Genomic DNA, 18205 nt, shown 5'->3' with positions numbered 1-18205 from the left:
CTCTGTGTTTCTGCTACAACCTTTCGAATTCCATTGCCATTCTGGTCTTTGCCACCTCTTCTGGGAGGGAGAGCTGGGAGCACACTGTCACAGAATATAAAATGTTAGCTCCTTAGACATTACCTCCCCTCTGGATACTGCAAGGATAATTTTTAAAGGGACTTCTGGGGGCAAAGCACTAATCGGAGAAAGTTCTTTTTTACTCAACGCACAATTAAACTCTGGAATTTGTTGCCAGAGAATGTGGTTCGTGCAGTTAGTATAGCTGTGTTTAAAAAAGGATTGGATAAGTTCTTGGAGGAGAAGTCCATTACCTGCTATTAAGTTCACTTAGAGAATAGCCACTGCCATTAGCAATGGTTACATGGAATAGACTTAGTTTTTGGGTACTTGCCAGGTTCTTATGGCCTGGATTGGCCACTGTTGGAAACAGGATGCTGGGCTTGATGGACCCTTGGTCTGACCCAGTATGGCATTTTCTTATGTTCTTTCTTATGTTCTTATACCCGCAGAAATGGCCATTTAGAAAAAATGTACAACCGAAATGCACGTAAAATTATGTGACTTGCACTGGGGAGAGATAATCCAGGGGGTGGAGTCTGGGCAGGATTGGGACTTACACACATACAGGTGAATTTTCAAAACTTACATTGTATGTGCATAAGTAGCCTCTAATTATAATCACATATTCCGTATTGTATAAAAATGTGCATATATATATATATATATATATATATAAACTTAAAAAAAGAGATGGGATAGAGGTGTTCCAGGGCAGAGCTATGAGTTGAACACATACATTGCCATTTTAAAAGACACTTCCACATGTAGATTTGCCAACATACTCACATATTTTTATACCTGGGTGGGCAGGTCTGGGTGAACTGGGGGGAGTTCAGGTTGAAGAACCAGGAAGGTCTTGATGACCTGGAGAAGGACTGGGCAAACTGGTGGACTAATTGGTAAAGCTGATAATTTCCTTGACATGCACATGTTTTAAAATTGGCTGAAAATCCCAATATACCTAAGTCCTAGTTTACTTTTGCACATAAAATATGCACACGTATATGTTTAAAATAGGTTGGAAAAGTACACTATTTCAATGCATTGCATGTATTCACGCATAAACCTATATATGTGCATATGTTGCAGGGTAGAAATATGCACATTTTATAAAATGCACGTATATTATATGCACAGGTAATAAAATACTATGGTAAAACTATGGGATGCGGTAATCCAAAAGAGCTGTATGTAATGGGAGGTGAAAAACTGATGTCATGGACCAAGAGAGGGATCTTGGGGTAACAGCATCTGGTGATCTGAAGGCAGCGAAGCAATGTGACAAGGTGATAGCTAAAGCCAGAAGAATGCTAGGCTGCATAGAGAGAAATAACCAGTAAGAAAAAGGAGGTGGTGATGCCCTTGTACAGATTCTTGGTGAGGCCTCATCTGGAGTATTGTGTTCAGTTCTGGAGACTGTATCTCAAAAAGGGACAGAGACAGAATGGAGGCGGTCTAGAGAAGGCCAACCAAAATGGTGTGGAGACTCCATTGGAAGACTTATCAGGAGAGGCTGAAGGATCTGAATATGGATATCCTGGAAGAGAGGAGAAGCAGGGGAGATATGATACAGACCTTCAGATACCTGAAATGTTTTAATGATACATGAACTTCGAACCTTTTCCATTAGAAAGAAATCAGTAGAACTAGGGGTCATGAAATGAAACTCCAGGGAGGAACGACTCAGAACCAACGTCAGGAAATATTTCTTCATGGAGAGGGAGGTAGATTACTGGAATGCCCTTCCTGAGGAGGTGGTGAAGATGAAAACAGTCAAAGAATTCAAAGGGGCATGGGATAAACACTGTGGATCTTTAAAGGCTAAAGGATGGAAATGAGAAAAGCGTGCAGGGGGTAACTTGCTGGTGCGGCGGTTACTACTCTTAGCAAAAGGGATGGAGATTACTACCCTTAACCAATAAGCCTTGATGCCTTTAATGCAACTTCAACATTGCTTTCCAGTTTGACAGCAGGTGGGAAAAGGGGAATTTTCTTCAGACAGCATCCAAGAGTTCTGGGATACTGATATGTAGACATAAGGGAAAAAGCACAGGACTGCTTCTATGGCCAAGTCCATAAGAAAAGCACATCAAGCAGCACTCTCTGAATTTTCAAGAAAGCTCATCACCTAGTAAAAGCTATTTCTAGCTGCAATTTTTATGGGTATCATAAGGCTTGGGGATAACTGCACAGAGCGGCAGTTACTACCTTAAGAAACTTGCTGGGCAGACTGGATGCACCATTTGGTCCTTTTCTGTCGGCATTTCTCTATTTCTTTGTTTCTATACATGTGCATACATCACCACATGCATTTGTTTGAAAGTTATCCTCATGCTTTCTAATTTTAAAAAGGTCTGCTTGTAAATTCTCTTGGCAAAATAAGGTGCAATTGTGAATGCATAGCTTTACCAGGGTAATTTTCACAGCGAAACTGTGCGTGTACTTTCGCTTTGAAATTTAGTACAGCATCTGTGGGTAAAAAGTACCTGCAAACTTTATCGTGGTGGAAAATTACCCCTTACATGGTGCTAAAGGACAAAGGTACTCCCTCATTCTACATGAGTGATTCGTATACATAGCCCAAATAGTCACCCTGAGGCCAGATTTTAGTAGGTATGCACGGGCGTAGATTTGTGCGCGCAACCCGGCGCGCACAAATCTATGCCCGATTTTATAACATGTGCGCACAGTTGCGTGCATGTTATAAAATCCGGGGTTGGCGCGAGCAAGGGGGTGCACACTTGTGCACTTTGCGCGTGCCGAGCCCTAGGTGAGGCCCGATGGATTTTCCCGTTCCCTCCCCCACCTTCCCCTCCCTAACCCGCCCCCCAGCCCTACCTAAATTACCCCCCCTACGTTTATTTTAAAAGTTGCACCTGCCTCTGGGCAGGTGTAGGTTGCGCGCGCCAGCCAGCCGCTGTGCCAGAGGCCTTGGTCCCGCCCCGCCCTGCTCCACTCCCAGACCACCTCATCCCACCCACTCCCAGCCCCTTTTTTCAAGCCCCGGGACATATGCGTGGCCCAGGGCTTGCATGCATCGCCGGGCCTATGCAAAATAGGCTCGGCGCTCAGGAGCGGGTTTAAAAGGGTTACGCACGTATCCCTTTTAAAATCCGCCCCTGAGTCTTGTGATCTGTTGCTTGCACTGTTGGAGGATCTTCTCTCAAGCATCCTGAAAGCTCATGCGCCACTAGGTGGGGGCAGAGCTGCTCTCAGTTCGGGTTGCTTGACACAGGAGGAGGGCTGCCGGAAAACTCTATGTTTATAAGAGACAGGATGGGCCGGACCTCACATCAGCAGGCTTGCAATTCTGTTTTACTCTGACCCACAAGCCTGAAGATGTGCCGAGATAGAATCAGGAGCGACTCATCCTTCCTGAAGAACTCTTATTCCTCCTCTCCTAGCTTTTGTCTTTATACAGTGGAGACATTTCTTATTGGTGAAAAGTTTATTTTGCATTTTTCATGTGCATTTTAAAAGAGAATAAATAAATAAGGTGAGGGAGAGGATAATATGCAAGTTGAATTTATGCAGGTAACGCGCGTATGTTGCCTGTGTAACTGTGCTCCTGATCCACATGAGCCAAGAGAAGAGAAGAGAGAGACAGAGAGAGAGCGCCTCTGTATAGAGTCAGTCTGACTCTCTCTCTATTTATGTACCACTAAAACTTAGGCTCCTAAATGTAGGCCTGCTATTTATTTTCCTAAATTTAGCCTCCTAAATTAGGTGCCTAGTTCTGAAAATCAGTGCTAAGCTCCTAACCTTGTTTTCTTGCCTGAACTCTGTCCCCGTAGCCCCTACTTTTTAGGCTCTAAAATAGTACATTTTTAAAAGTGCTAATTTAGGAGCCTAACTCCAAACGTTAGCAGCCTAAACTCTGAAAATTGGCCCCTTAATTTCTGGCACAGAATGAATTATGTAATAGAAACTGCTATTTAGGTAGCCCAGGTCTTCTGCACCTTAGAGAGATTTAAGGATGCTCAGCTATTGTACAGCAGCTTCTTTGCTGTACCAGGACAGCATCCCAGGCCCAGTTGCCAGTGCTTCCTTCATTTGGGGGTAACCCCATACCAGTTTTATTTTTTGTCCCTCAGAACGTGGCCCACTGTCTCTACATGGGAAATTATTAAGGGCCCGGGCTTTGCTTCCTCTGCTGTGCTTCTCGTTCTTAGTGCGATCCAGCCCCTGGATCGCCTGAGCTGCTCTCGGCCTGGCTTTTGTGAGAGAAGAGCCAAGGAAAGAGAAATGCCAGAATAGACTAAGAAAAATGGCAACTTTATAGCCAGACACTTACTCGTTAATCAAAAATGACAATGCTCTTTAGAACTCCATGAATACAAAATTTCTAATGATTCCATAATGAGCAAAATTTCTTTGGAAGATACGGTATAGAAGTGCAATAAATAAATAAATAGGGCCATATGTGAGACACTTCTGTTATAATACTGCTATCTGGACCCTGTGGAAGTTGCAAATAGAGTACATGAAAGTTCCTCTTTTCTCCTGATTGATCTAGCATTTCATTTACAGAAAGCCTCAGTCCCAAACCAGGCTTCCTAACCCCACTCTGCACTCTTCATTCCCATTGTCACCTCTTAGATTAGATCTGTAAATCTCACAGGGGATTTCTGAAGAGCCAGCCAGAGGGATTTCTGTGCATGACTGCATGCAGATGTGAGGCTGCTTTTGTTGAGGTCTGGGAGCGGCGCCTGCTCACAGGTCCTATATTTATGGCTCTCCACCTCAGACATATGTGTGCTGGATAAATAGAAGTGCTACAGCATGTGCAAGGCAACAACAGTGCCAGGGGAATTTGGTTAAACATTTTGTTGGACCCGGTCAGCCCAATCTGCACGGGACACTTTCTTACAAGAGGTAAACCTGCTTGGGCCTCAGGCAAGTGGCACGTTCTCCTCGGTCACTTCCACCTTGCTTTTCTACTGCTTGTCAAGTTATTGATCCACACTCCCATCTGAATTTAACATGGATATTCCTGGCAAACAAAACCCATGAAAACAGCCGAGAAGGGCGTGTGTTGCTCCCTTTTGTAAAGAGAGCAGCTGGGTGTTCCGCTGCTTGCAATGAACCATTTTCAGCTAGCTCTGCCTAAGCCCATGGGAGGGATTTTGTCAAAGCTCTTTTGACACTGTTCCTCGGTTGGCCAGCATTGAGCATTTTCTTTTCCATACCGTTTGCCACTGTGGGCTTGCCAGCAACAGACATTTCAATTCCTGCATTTTGCGAACACCTGTGGCTGTGCACCTGATCCGGGCCGGCTCTCAGCATCTCTTGGCACGTGTGTGTTGGTAGCAGGTGTTATTCGGTGAAGAGACAGATGGTTATCCAGTTGTGTCATGGACCAGAGATTCACTGCTGAACACGGTCAGCAGGCTGTGTCCTGTGAGCCTAGCCCTCTAGAGCGTGCTCTCTCAGTGCATGCATTGCAAGGAACATTGAAAGGAACAGGCCCCTGCAGAAATGGTAGCAAAGAAATCCATGACAGAATTTAAGCATGCTTGAGATGGTAAGGAAGGGTGAGAACCCCTGCTAGACCAGTGTCAGCAATCAAGCTTGTGCTGCTGATATGTGAGAAATATCCTTAGATAGTAGTGTGTGCCTTGTGATCCACATCTGCCAATGTCTCTTGTAATTGTAACAGAGCATGTGGGAAGTCTGCAAATGTTCTCTGAAGGACAGACTGCTCAGGCAAGACCGTCCAGAGGGGGTTTTTTTCTTGTCCCAGGCTACCAAGACAGTGGTTTGGGGATGTGCCTTTTGGAATGCAGCTCAAGCTGGAAGATTTTTATGATCTTAGATCCTTAGATTATTCTTGCCAATCCAATAAAAAGGTATCACAGCCTGCAAGGAACTCATTTTTGCTGGAACCAACATGGCTGCTGGAGCTCCGGTCTGTCTACAGGGGTTCAGAGTAAATTACCCAAAACATATCAAAACGTCTGGCGATTGTATCATTTAATGAATGATGGAAGCAGAGAACCTTTGTCTGCCTCTTTTTGGAAAAAGGCTGCTGCATTTTCTCTGTTTATTTTGCTTTGTGAGAAAGTGAAGCATTTGCAGTAAAACTGGCTGCAGATTGGCACAAATCTGCTTGGGGGCTCTAACTTTTCTAAGAAATAAATCGTGAAAAATCCATAAGTGATCTGGATTTTCACTCAATCTAATTTTTCCTCCTTTTTCCTCCTCTTTAATCACTACCTCTTCCACATTCATGATCATCAGACTGCACCAGGAGCCTCACCAATCCTAAGAGTTACAGGGACGACCCTCAAGAGACCACCCTTTGGAACCACTTTTTCTGGCCGACGATGGGAGTCAGCCATCTTCCCTTCTTATTCGGGAGCAGGTGCGCCATCTCCATGGCACTCCTGATACCCAGCCAGTTCTAATGAACAGCACAAGTGTGTCCGTGTGTTAACAACAAGTGTGCCAGAGTGTGCACAAGTGTGTGAGTGCATGTGTGTGTAGTACTGGCTATGGCTAATAGACCATGGAGCAAATCAGCAGTGCTGCCCACCTTTCAGGCTGGCACAGGATAAACCTGAGCCTTAATCCCAAGGAAAGCATTCTACACTTGCAGCCCCGTAAATCTGTAAGAAATCCCACTGCCCAAGGACAAGCAAAACACCACCCTACTGTATTATCACTATTTTCCTCTACATGCCATCTGTCAGGATCTGGTAATTGTTTCGACTGCAACAGCTCAGGAACTTTGCAAGAAGATGTCATAATTATTTTTGGTCTTATCTGTAGCACAATCACAGGAGAACACGGCGAAGAATGCTCGTGACAGTACTAAACAAACAAAAATCTGGCCAGCAGCAGAGAAATCATATTCGCAGGCGGTGAAATGTGTCAGGACTTTGCAGGCCCCCTCCTTCTCCTCCTCCCAGTGCACTCTTGTTTGGAAACTCAGAACATGACAGCAGCTGAAGATCCCCCCCCCCTTCCCCCATAAGGTCCCATCCCTTCTGCTCATTCTGGTTCAGTACCGCAGATTTACTTCTTGCTTCCCCACCACTAAGGATCCACCGTGCTCTGTCCCAGGCCACCTTGAATCCCAATACTCTCTTTGCTCCTACCAACCCTATTGGAAGTCTGTTCCATGCATCCACCACCCTTTCCATGAAGGAAATAAAAGGCATAAGGCTTTAAATTGTTTGAAATAGGAAAATCTAAGGAAAAATATAGTTGGTCCAAAAGAAAGAAAGAAGCCTTGGGAATAAGACCAACAGTGGGAGGACTATAGCCACAATTAAGAAAACTTCTGGTTTGAAGCCTGTAGTATGCGTGTCGCGTGTATGGATTTTTGTCCTGGGTGGTACCTTTTTTTCCCATGAGAAGTGCCTGTCTACACACAGAGTGTGGACGCTGTAGTATGTTGCTTTGATTTTGAGATTTTGTTTACTCTGGAAATCTTTTATCTGTTGCAGTTCATTGCCCAGTAGCCTTGGTTTAAAAAAGTTCTGAGCAGTTGGCAGTGTAAACTTATCCCCTTATGTCTAAGTGTTGATAGCCAGTCTCTTTGCTGCCTTTCCTAGATAACCCTGCTATAGAAATCAGACAGATCGTGACATTTCTTCCACCTGCTGAGCTTTGCCCATCTCAGGTTGTTGATGGGCATCTCACAAGCAGCTAATTAGCCAGCACATAAGAAAGAACTCAGGTCCTGGTGGCCTGGAGAAAGGCGCTTCAGGATCAGTGTTTTCTCAGAAGGTGACATGCCATGAGAGATAAGTTTCATTAAAAAAGGAAAAAAGAACAGGGGCGGGGGCAGAGAAAAGTTGTTCAGTAGTGAACTTTTCAGCATTCATGAAAGGTGCTGGCTGGCTGCAAGGAGAAGAGGACAAGCCTCATAGGGAGAATGAAACAAAATCAGAATGTAAAGGAACACATAACCACCTCATTCAAAAAGTCGGCCATTTTGAAATGCTTCTTTCCAGCATGCAATGCCAAATTCTGTAGCATAGCCTTCCCTCATGCAGTGGAAGTATCTCTTTAGTGAAAAGTTCATGGGGGAGGGTTGCTAATTTAGAGGCCATTTTATAGGTACCTCACATCCACCCCTTCTCCAAAAAATTCCCAGAGTAGCTGCAGGGTTGGAGGATACCACCTGAGGAAGACACACCAGAGGGAAGGTAGAGTCTGTGTGCCCTTCAGGAAGGGAACAGAAGGTTTATTGATCCACGTCAAGCTCCCAGTCGCAGAGAAAATAACATTTTAAGTAGACTCTGCCATCTATTGTTGCTATAAACTCCAAGGGAGTATTTCAACTTTATGAGACGGAATGGCTAAACTGCCTCTGAAGGAAGATGATGTTCTTAGCAGAGTGTATAAAAATAAACTGTATAATGAGGCCCAGACAATGACATGGCTTATTTCTATCGATTGTTGAACATGGACTATTCCTGGTGCCGTGCAGGCAGACCACTACTCCTGGAGGAAGTCTGCACCCAAAAAATAAATAAATAAATAAAAGAAATTCTGTGCACGATGAGGACGATGCTCAAAGCCATTTAACCAGGTAAATAGGTATCTACCTGCGTAAAGTGACCCAGCTGAAAATGACCTTCCCGAGTCCAGTTTAAAATAATTGCCAGCATCCACAGCCAGATTAGAAAGAGGCATTACTGTGGGCTTGTTTAGGTGGGAGAGGAAAACAAGGCATGTGCATTCAATTTTAAAACATGTGTGCACTATTTTGACCCCCTCTGCCCGCAAAAATTGCAGGTGGAGAGTATGCAGGCACTTTAACTGTGCTGCCTTTGCACTTCTCAAAATTTACCTGCAATGTGTGCTGGATAAAAGTGCCCACAGATATTGCAAACAGCGCAGAATTGCCCCCAGTATTTTTAAATTCTATAACATTTTTTATGCTTAGTCAAGATCAGACAGTATAATTACTGACTTTGCGTAATATTTAATTTAAACTACAATACGGAAAACAAATTGTTGGAGTAGCTTAGTGGTTAATGCCAGGGCTGGATTTACACATTTCTACACCCTAGGCCAAAGCACAATTCTGTGTCCCCTCCCCCTCAAAGGTTGAGGCATAGTTCATCATTGCGTACATTTTGATGATTCTACAGGACCAAAATGTCCAGATACGGTTCAGGATACTCCAGCGGTAATGCAAATTCTTTCTCGATGTTTCTTGAACCCAGCATTTTAGCGACTTTTGAGGATTCCCATTTTTAGGCTGATTTGAATAGTCAGCGTGATGTTATTAATGGCAATCTATAGTTGCCATCTACATACAGGAACCGTCTTTTCGTATATCACGAAGGCAATTTTTCTTCGGAGTCAGAACATGATGAAGGCTGTAAATATGAAATATCCTGTAACTATTCCCTGCCAATTATTTGAAACGTATTTAAACTTGCGATGAGTGAACCCAGAAGCAAAATAAAACAGACCAAAACCAGTAAAAAAATTTTCAGCCCCGCAGAAGTTCTTCTGTCCGACCCGACCCACGCTGAAATATTTTGAAATATTTGAACCCACACGAGGTACAACGATTACTTCTTTGGTTAGTTCAAATTATTTACTCAGATGGCATATTCGATACAAAAAACAGCGAATAAAATTGACATAAAATGCTGAAGATTTACATCAATTCTCATCTGACATTATAGAATTTTATTGAAATGTTTTGCATTTTCTGTCAAACTTACATTACACCATATTAAATGATGTTGCATAAACAAGCCATAAGTTGTGTATGTTTCATGTTTTGCAATAAAAATCGCATCCCCCTTATAATTTGGCGAACACTCCATCAACTTTTTCTGCTTACAGCTTTCAGCCCTGAGTTAACAAAACACTATATAAAAGTAGTAACGATATATTTTACATACCTATTATCAGTAGATATGTAGAAGACAAGCGATATGAGCGTAATGAATCACTTGGAATCACTATTGTAACGCCAAATCTGGAATTTTCCTTTAACATGTGGTTCATGCTGAATGTGTGAGAGAGAAATAGCAAATGCTTTTTGCCTGTGACTGAGCAAAATAGCGCAAACTGTAGAGATGGGCAATGTAAATGTACCACTCAATTTATTTAAAGTATATGGATGTCAATTTAAAAAACAGCATTTTATATGGTCTTTTCAAAATAATACTGAAAAATTTGTAAATGTTTGATTGCTATTTCTGCTGTATATACGCCCCCCTGACTGCTGCGCCCTAGGCCATGGCCTAGGTTGGCCTTATGGGAAATCTGACCCTGGTTAATGCAGTGGTCTGGGAAACCAGAGTTCAAATCTTGCTGATACTCCTTATGACCTTGGGAAAATCACTTCACTCTACATTGCCTCAGGTACAAACTTAGGGAATCACCAAATACCACAACCTAGTAAATCCCCACGGTATTTTCTCTGGTTGTAAAATACTATGGCTTGGCTGAGCCTCACCAGAGCTACACTATGGTAACCTTGAGCTGCAGGGCCACCTTGAGTTAAGGGGGCCAGTTGGCACAGAGAATATACCCTCATAAAGAATTCCTGATGACAATATATTAAATGTGTTCAATATACCATTAAAACAGATATCACATTTACCTCATAAAAAAATGTTCTCCCATTAAAAAATCTACCCCACTTTTCAAATATTCCCTCAAAATTTTACAACATCCCCAAATCTAGCCTACCCTCCCGACCCCCACTGGACTTACCAAACTTATCCTGGTAATCTAGTGGGGGTCTGGATCACTCCCCATGCTCAGGACATTTTGAGGTAAGGGGGGTGGGGGAGGGGGACAACACTGGTTGCTCCAATCATGTGATGGGGCAAAGGCAAAAAGAAGGAAGATTTTGAAAAAGGCTTAGATGATGAGGTAGTGCCATCATCTTTACAAGATAAACTCTACCCAAAAGAGACAATGGAAGAAGTGTCCAGTTAACTAAGTCAGATCTCAATTTTTTAATAATGTCAGGGAAATTTAGGACCTATAAATCAATAATATTATTAAAAACATTTACCAGATACTTAAGCGCAATATTTGCCATAGTAAAATCTCTCAAACATTTTGGAATTCCATGCTTTGCCACCTCTCTCCATAACTAACAACTTTGAATAGTTAATCTGACATCCTGAGAGTTATGTCTACATCATTTTTTTACGAGCTTTATAACATATATCAGAAAGCCAAACAAGCTTATACAGAAACAAGTAGGAAACACAAAAATAAGTTCAATCCCCTAATCAAAAATCCCACAAATATGATCTTACAATCTTAGACCACAAAATCAGGGGAAGGCAGAAAATTCAGAGAGTTTAAATCAAGAAATAGAAGGAAGAAAAAGCCTTAATATATGAAATTCTGCACTACATTATAGAGCATTTACCCCAGTATTAACTATGGGGCAGCAATAACAATTTCTTAGATTCCACAAAAGTTTTTGACTGTTCTGGGAGAAAAAACAAATATGATTCATTCTGAAACTTAACGAAACATTTGCACAGGTACCTAAAGAGGAAGGTAGCACCCACTGCTATTATTAAAGAGCGAGGGACTTTAAATTGTCATTTGGACTTTGTTGAAAATTTTCAAAGAAGATTTACGGTTCCTTAATTTTCCAAGAGTGGTGGGAGAATTACATAAATGATATTGAGAAGATACTTGACTGTGAATTTACATATATTACTTGAAAATATTCCAGCATTTAATAAAGTATATGTCCTGCCTTCCAAGCAGAACTCTGGCCAACCCACCACCCAGGATTTGAACTTGATGGAATTCTTAGAGTCTTCAGTTTTTGAAATTTCGGAGAGAGCAACTTTGTTAGTTTCCTTCTTTTCTGATTACAATCTCAGTTATGTGATGAAGTATTACTTCAAAAATGTAAATAATAATTTTATGGGTCAAGTGATCAGCATTTTTCCTGATTTAGTTAGGGCAACCCAGGAGAGAAGGAAAAGGTTCTTGACCTTGCATCAGGAGGTCTTTGATGTGGGTGGATGTCTACATAATTTAAATAAGACAGAGGTTGATTTATCCGAGTGAGTAATAAATAGAAGAATACCGTCTGCATATTGGGCTACATTCTTGTTGGTAGAACCAAATTTAAACCCTGAATATTGTTGGATTCTCTTATATTTTGGGCCAGTGGTTCTCAAGCTAGATTGAAAAGCAAAGGTAACAAAAGACACCCCTGCCTGGTACCTCTATGTACTGCAAAAGAAGGAGAATGCCATCCATTAGCCAAAACTTGTGCCTGAGGATAAACATACAGGGGCAGATTTTAAAACCTGCGCGCGGGCGCAGATTTGTTCGCGCAACCCGGCGCAAACAAATCTATTCCCGATTTTCTAACATGCACGCACTGCCGCGCGCATGTTAGAAAATCCAGAGTTGGCACGTGCAAGGGGGTGCACAATTGTGCAACTTACGCGCGACGAGCCGTGCAGGCTGCCTCCGTTCCCTCCGAAGCCACTCCAAAATCGGAGCAGCCTCGGAGGGAACTTTTCTACCGCTCCCCCCACCTTCCCCTCCCTTCCCCTAACCCACCCCCCAGCCCTAACTAGATCCCCCCCTACCTTTGTTTCAGAAGTTATGACTGCCTGAGGCAGGCGTAACTTGCACGTGCCGGCGCGCCATCCCCCGGCACAGGCCGCTGTGCCGGAGGACTCAGGACCGCCCCCGAACCTCCACCACGCCCCCAGACCGCCCCCTGATCCCCCGGACCTGCCCCCGGACTGCCGCCACACCCCAGACCCGCCCCCTTCCTGCCCCTTTTTTGAAGCCCCGGGACATACGCGTGTCCCGGGGCTTGAGTGTGCTGCCGAGCCTATGCAAGATAGGCTCGGCGTGCACAGGGGCAGCTTGGAGTAGCTTTTTGGGAGTTATGCACGTAACCCTTTGAAAATCTACCCCTTTGTGAGCAAGCTCCAGCATCAGGCCAGCCCTATGCATGGCTCCCACAGTACTGGCAGAAAGTGTGTGCGCAAGACACATACCGTTAGTTTGCATTTCTGTAAGAGTTCAGCCATCTCAGCTATGAATATGTTTGTTTGTCAAACCAGGCTTAGTGAGAAATATGAATGTGTGTCATTTTGTTACTTTCCAGGGTATTCCTACAGGGATAAAGCCAATTAAAAAAAAAAAGATATTTGGACCAGCCTTGACAGCTCACAGTCTGATTCCTGGATCTGATTCTTGCCCCTTGGGTGACTGAAGCTGGGAATGCCAAAACCATAGCTCCACCCCTCTCCACTACCTCATGAGGGCATTCCAGTCATTGCTCAACAGTGACACCTGGCTCCAGCAAGCATGTGTACCAAATTCCACAGAGCAATAATTCCCAACTCTGTTCTGCAAGTACTCCTAACTGATCTGCTATTCAGAATATCCACAATGAATCTGCATGGGACAAATCTGCATATCTTGGAGTTCCAATATAGAGATCTGTACTTTTGCAGGAAGAGAAAATACTTCTGCTTTGAAAAGACATTCTTCTAAGCCAAGTGTTCTTACATAGTAGGCGCTTCTCAAGCCATGGACCAGCTGGCCATCCCTCTGCTAACAAGCCCCATGTCATTCTTGTTTTGCAGCTAACCTACCTGCCCCCTCCGTGGGGTGAATGTCGAGCAGCGGAAATGGGTTCTGACTTTTTCCCAGTGTACAGTATCACCGCCTGCAGGATAGACTGTGAAACCCGATATATCGTGGAGAACTGCAATTGCCGCATGGTTCACATGCCAGGTGGGATGGAAGGGGAGGGAGAGGGGAGGGTCGAAGCACAGTAAGCCTTGCCATGCATCACACTTGAGAGAAAGAAAGAGGTTTACGGACTGCCTGTGGTCTCTGTGACACTATGAGTGGTTTTTGCCATCAGTTACAGGAACAAATGGCCATAAATAAACCCAATTGACTCATCAGGGTGCCCATTTGTCTTCCTCTCTAGTTCTCTACTTCTTGAAGTTGTTAACATATAAATTCCCCTACTTAAACCAGCTCCCGCTCCTCCTCATATCTTTACCCTAATCTCTCAATCTTGTGCCTATCACTGCTCTCTATAAAGTGAATTTTAAAACCAGTGCATGAGCGCACATGTAAGTGCATATGCTGTCTCGCGTAAAAAGACGCAGCCATTCTATAACACATGTGTGTATATGCGCGCATGTTATAAAATAGGTTGAACACGCATAGATGTGTTGTGCACATGATTTTATAATGAATGCTGACTAGCACATAAGTGGGGGGATTTTATTAGGCACACGTGCTGATGCAATTGACCATTTTCCCAGTTTGTCCTCAGTTCGCCCGGGTAAGGGATAGGACTTCCTAACACCCCTAATTAAATAGCCTACCTTTTACCCTGTTAGCCCTGACCCTTAAAACCCTGCTGACTGGCCTAGATCTTTTTATTTTACTACTTTCATGCCACCCATAGCAGAAGTAAAGTTACGCAGTAGGGGACCCCGGCGCACAATTGTGTGCATAAGTATTTACGTGCTGGATTCATTCCAAAATCCAGGAATGCCCATTCCCCGCCCCCTTTTCAGAAAAATGTATTTGTGCGCATAGTGGGAGATACACGCGTACTCGGGTGGCTTTTAAAATCCACTTGGCGCGCACGCTGGCCTGAAATACTCGCATATCTCCCAGTTTTGGCATGCACAGGGCTTTTAAAACTCATCTGTATGGGGCCAATTCCAAACAATCCCCAGAAAGCTTACAGTACTTTTGAACATGCAGTGCCAAGACACCACATTTCAATACATTTATTACTTGCTAAAGTGATGTTTGGGACAAATGATTATACCTGGCCAGAGAAAAGAGTTATTTATGAGCATCCCCTTCACACAGTGTCAGTTGTATGGAGGTCCATATTCAGCAGTGTGGGGAGCAGAAAATTATTCGCTACATATACTGCTGACTATGCTCACCTAAAGTTACCCTGATAAGTTACCAGTTTTTAAAAAATATATACTTGGAGGGATTTGGGAAACTGTGGGGCTTCGCCTGGCAGGGTTTTTGTAACACTATTAATATTTAACTGGCTGTATTCTTTTCAATATAGTTGGTTAAGTAAGTTATCTGGCCACACACAAGTGAATATCTTTAGGTAAGCTCTCAGGCAGCATCCGGCTAACTTAACTGGATACAACTCAATATTGACTAAGTTAGCTGGATAACTTTGCTTCATCCTGTAATGCCCTCAGAATTCTTCTATTTTTTCTGGCTAAATTTAGCTGGATAAGTGCTTTAGATGACAATGACAATTTTATAAAACAATTTTATACAAGAAATCAGAACAATATACAATAAAACAATAAATCACTAAAATACAACTAAAATAAAAACACAATACCATAAAATGAAAGTAAAAAAACTTAGTAACATAAAAAATAATACTATAAAACAGAGTCTTACCATATGAAATAAAACCTAATCATCAAACCCAAGAGTGAGCAACTAGGCCTTTACTAATTTTCTAAATCTAAGTTAATTCTTCTCCATACAAAAGTCTAATGGGAGAGCATTCCAAAGTAAAAGAGCTTGGTATTGAAAAGACATCATCCTGGTGTGTTCTAACCAGATTTCTTGAGGGGAAGGCAACTTTAGTAGCTCTAATTGAGAAGATCTCAGTGTTCAACTTGGTTGATGAGGAGCTAGTAGATTACTTAAGTAAACAGGGACCCCTCTGAACACCACCCTATAAGTTAAACAAAGAAACTTAAAGACCACTCTGACTCTTACTGGGAGCCAGTGATGCTCTTAATGGTGTGACAAGCTGAAATAAATTTCACTACCTTGAAAATTACTCTGGCTGCTGTATTCTGTAATAATTGAAGCCTCCTCAAGTCAGCCTCAGTAATTCTTATAAATAGTGAGTTACAATAATCAAGAAGAGAAAGTATAAGAGTACAGGGAATAACAGTGCGCCATGATTTCCCCAGAAAGATTTTTAACCTATGAATCATATGTAGAGCAAAAAAAAATGGACCTAGTAAAAGAAGAGATCTGGCTTGACATCAATAAGAAATCATCAAGCTTCATGTCTAGTAATTCTCACCCAGAAGAATGTCAGCGCTCCTCATTCTAGGTGCCAGTTGGTTGAAGACCAACTATCTGGAGAACCAAACGGCCTCTGATTTCTGGGGATTCACTTTCAATTTGTGGTTAAACAACTAGGTAGCATTCTCATTGAGACAATAGTTACATTTAAAAAGTCATTTCCAGGATCTCAACAAGAAGTGATGACTTGAATGCCATCCTCATATAAATAACTGCTAAACATCGGGCTCTGAATCAAAGTAGCTAAAGGAGCTGGAGGAGTAGCGGGCTACAAACCAGGGAAACCAGGATTCAAATCCCACTTCCAGTCCTTGTGACCTTGGACAAATCACTTTACCCTCCATTGCCTCAGGTACAAGCTTGGATTCTGAGCACTCTGGGGACAGGGAAATACCTACAGTACCTGAATGTAATCCTCTTCAAGGTGCTGAAAAGCAGAATAGAAAATAAAATAAATAAACCAATTAAAAAGCAAAAGAGAGAAAACAGATCCCTGAAGGATACCACAGGTCACATGTTTTAGTCTAGAGACTTGTTCACTCCCTCTATCTTGCAAAAATAGGTTTTCAAGAAAAGATTTAAACCACCCGAGGACTTCTCCCAGTAATCCCCAGCTCTCTTAATTGCCACAGTAGCAGCTGATGATCTATGGTATCCAGAGCCTTACTCATGTCAATAGACATCATAATAAAATTCTTCTCTTTAACCAGGTTTATTCTAACCTCACTGGTTAATGCTATTAAGCTAATTTCTGTACTATGATCCTTCCTCAGTCTCAGTTGTCTAGGATGAAGTGCATTAAACGGCTCTAAAAAATCTGACAGCTGAGAGAAAATGACTTTCACCATAAATTTCATAACAAAGGGGAGTTTTGAGACTGGCCTATAGTGCCTAAGGTCTCCCAGGTCTAATTGATCTTTCTGTAGAACTGGTTGAATTAGAAAGGTCTGAAGGGAATTAGGCACATGTCCTTCTTTTACACAAAAATTAACTATCATTGTCAACCACTCAGATAAAAACAATTCCAGCATTTTTTTTTACCAGATAAGTGGGCAGTGGCTCCAACTCGGATGTTGAGTTATTCATAGAAGAAAGAATCTTTTGAATACCCAACTTCAGAACAGGATGAAAAGTCTTCCAATGGCTCTCGCCAACAAGGTCTGCTACAGGAGACAGAGGATCCGGAACCTCTTAAGGGAAAGGAATCACTGTGGTGAACACATTTGGATTGGATAAAACCAATTTTTCTTTAAAATCATTTGCAAAATCTTCTGCTGTTAATGATGAATCAAAGGGAGCTTCCTTTTTTAAGACTCAAAACCTACAGTTTTGAAAAGCTGTTTGGGGGCATTATCTGCTTGGTCTAATTGTAAATAGTAGCACTTTGGGCTTTTAAAATATCTAACATATAGTGATTATTAATGGTATGTTTGCATAAAAAAAATCCATTCTGGTCAGTTTTAATTTTCCTTCAAATTCTTTCCCAATGACAAACCTTTCTTTCTTACAGTCTTAGACCTGGATGGTACCATTTCTGGTGACCTCTAGATTTATTTAATTGTCTAAGTGGAGCGACCTTATATAAACCCGATCTTAAAAGAGAATCCCACTTCTGCAGCAGGAAGGGGCCCCATAATTAGAGGCAAACTCTTGCAACTCAGCAGCTAGTTCTTCTAAATCAATATTTCTTAAATTACAATATAACTTCTTCTCATGATTATTAGGTTTCACAGCCTTCTGACATTGTATGGAGAAAATTAACAAACAGTGATCAGACCAAGAGTTTAAATAGAAATTAACAGGACTACACAAAACCTTAATTGAAGCTGTTGCAAAAATTAAATCAAACATAGGAGCTGCTGAGATTCTGGGGGTTCTAACACGCTGGACAAAATCTAAAATTTACATTAGGTCCTCGTATAGGGATTTTCAACATGCACATTGAAATCAGCAACAATGGATCAAATTTTGCTGCACATCCAGAGATGAGTTCAATAATTTCATTAAGAGAGGGCTTGGAACAATCTGGAGGATTATACACAGGGTACTCAGAGTCACACAGTCAGGGTACTCAGAGTCAATCTTAACAAGGAGTACT

General features: G+C 42.4%; 1 protein-coding gene and 1 long non-coding RNA gene across 4 annotated transcripts in view; one reads left to right on the top strand and one right to left on the bottom strand.

Moving 5' to 3' along the window:
* Positions 1 to 18205, bottom strand: part of LOC115074028 — an 860701-nt gene that overhangs the window by 528175 nt on the left and 314321 nt on the right. The gene's annotated exons all lie outside the window — the stretch shown is intronic.
* ASIC2 (acid sensing ion channel subunit 2) overlaps positions 1 to 18205 on the top strand; it is a 595603-nt gene that overhangs the window by 561539 nt on the left and 15859 nt on the right. For both annotated transcript variants that reach the window (XM_029573105.1, XM_029573104.1), the window contains exon 4: positions 13638 to 13788. In XM_029573105.1, the coding sequence (XP_029428965.1) occupies positions 13638 to 13788 (151 nt within the window). The remainder of the gene's footprint in view (positions 1 to 13637; positions 13789 to 18205) is intronic.

This window comes from Rhinatrema bivittatum, chromosome 12, assembly GCF_901001135.1.
Source record: "Rhinatrema bivittatum chromosome 12, aRhiBiv1.1, whole genome shotgun sequence".
NCBI classification, from domain to species: domain Eukaryota; kingdom Metazoa; phylum Chordata; class Amphibia; order Gymnophiona; family Rhinatrematidae; genus Rhinatrema; species Rhinatrema bivittatum.
The sequence above is the reverse complement of the archived record's forward strand: the minus strand, read 5'-3'. Positions and strand labels throughout refer to the sequence as shown.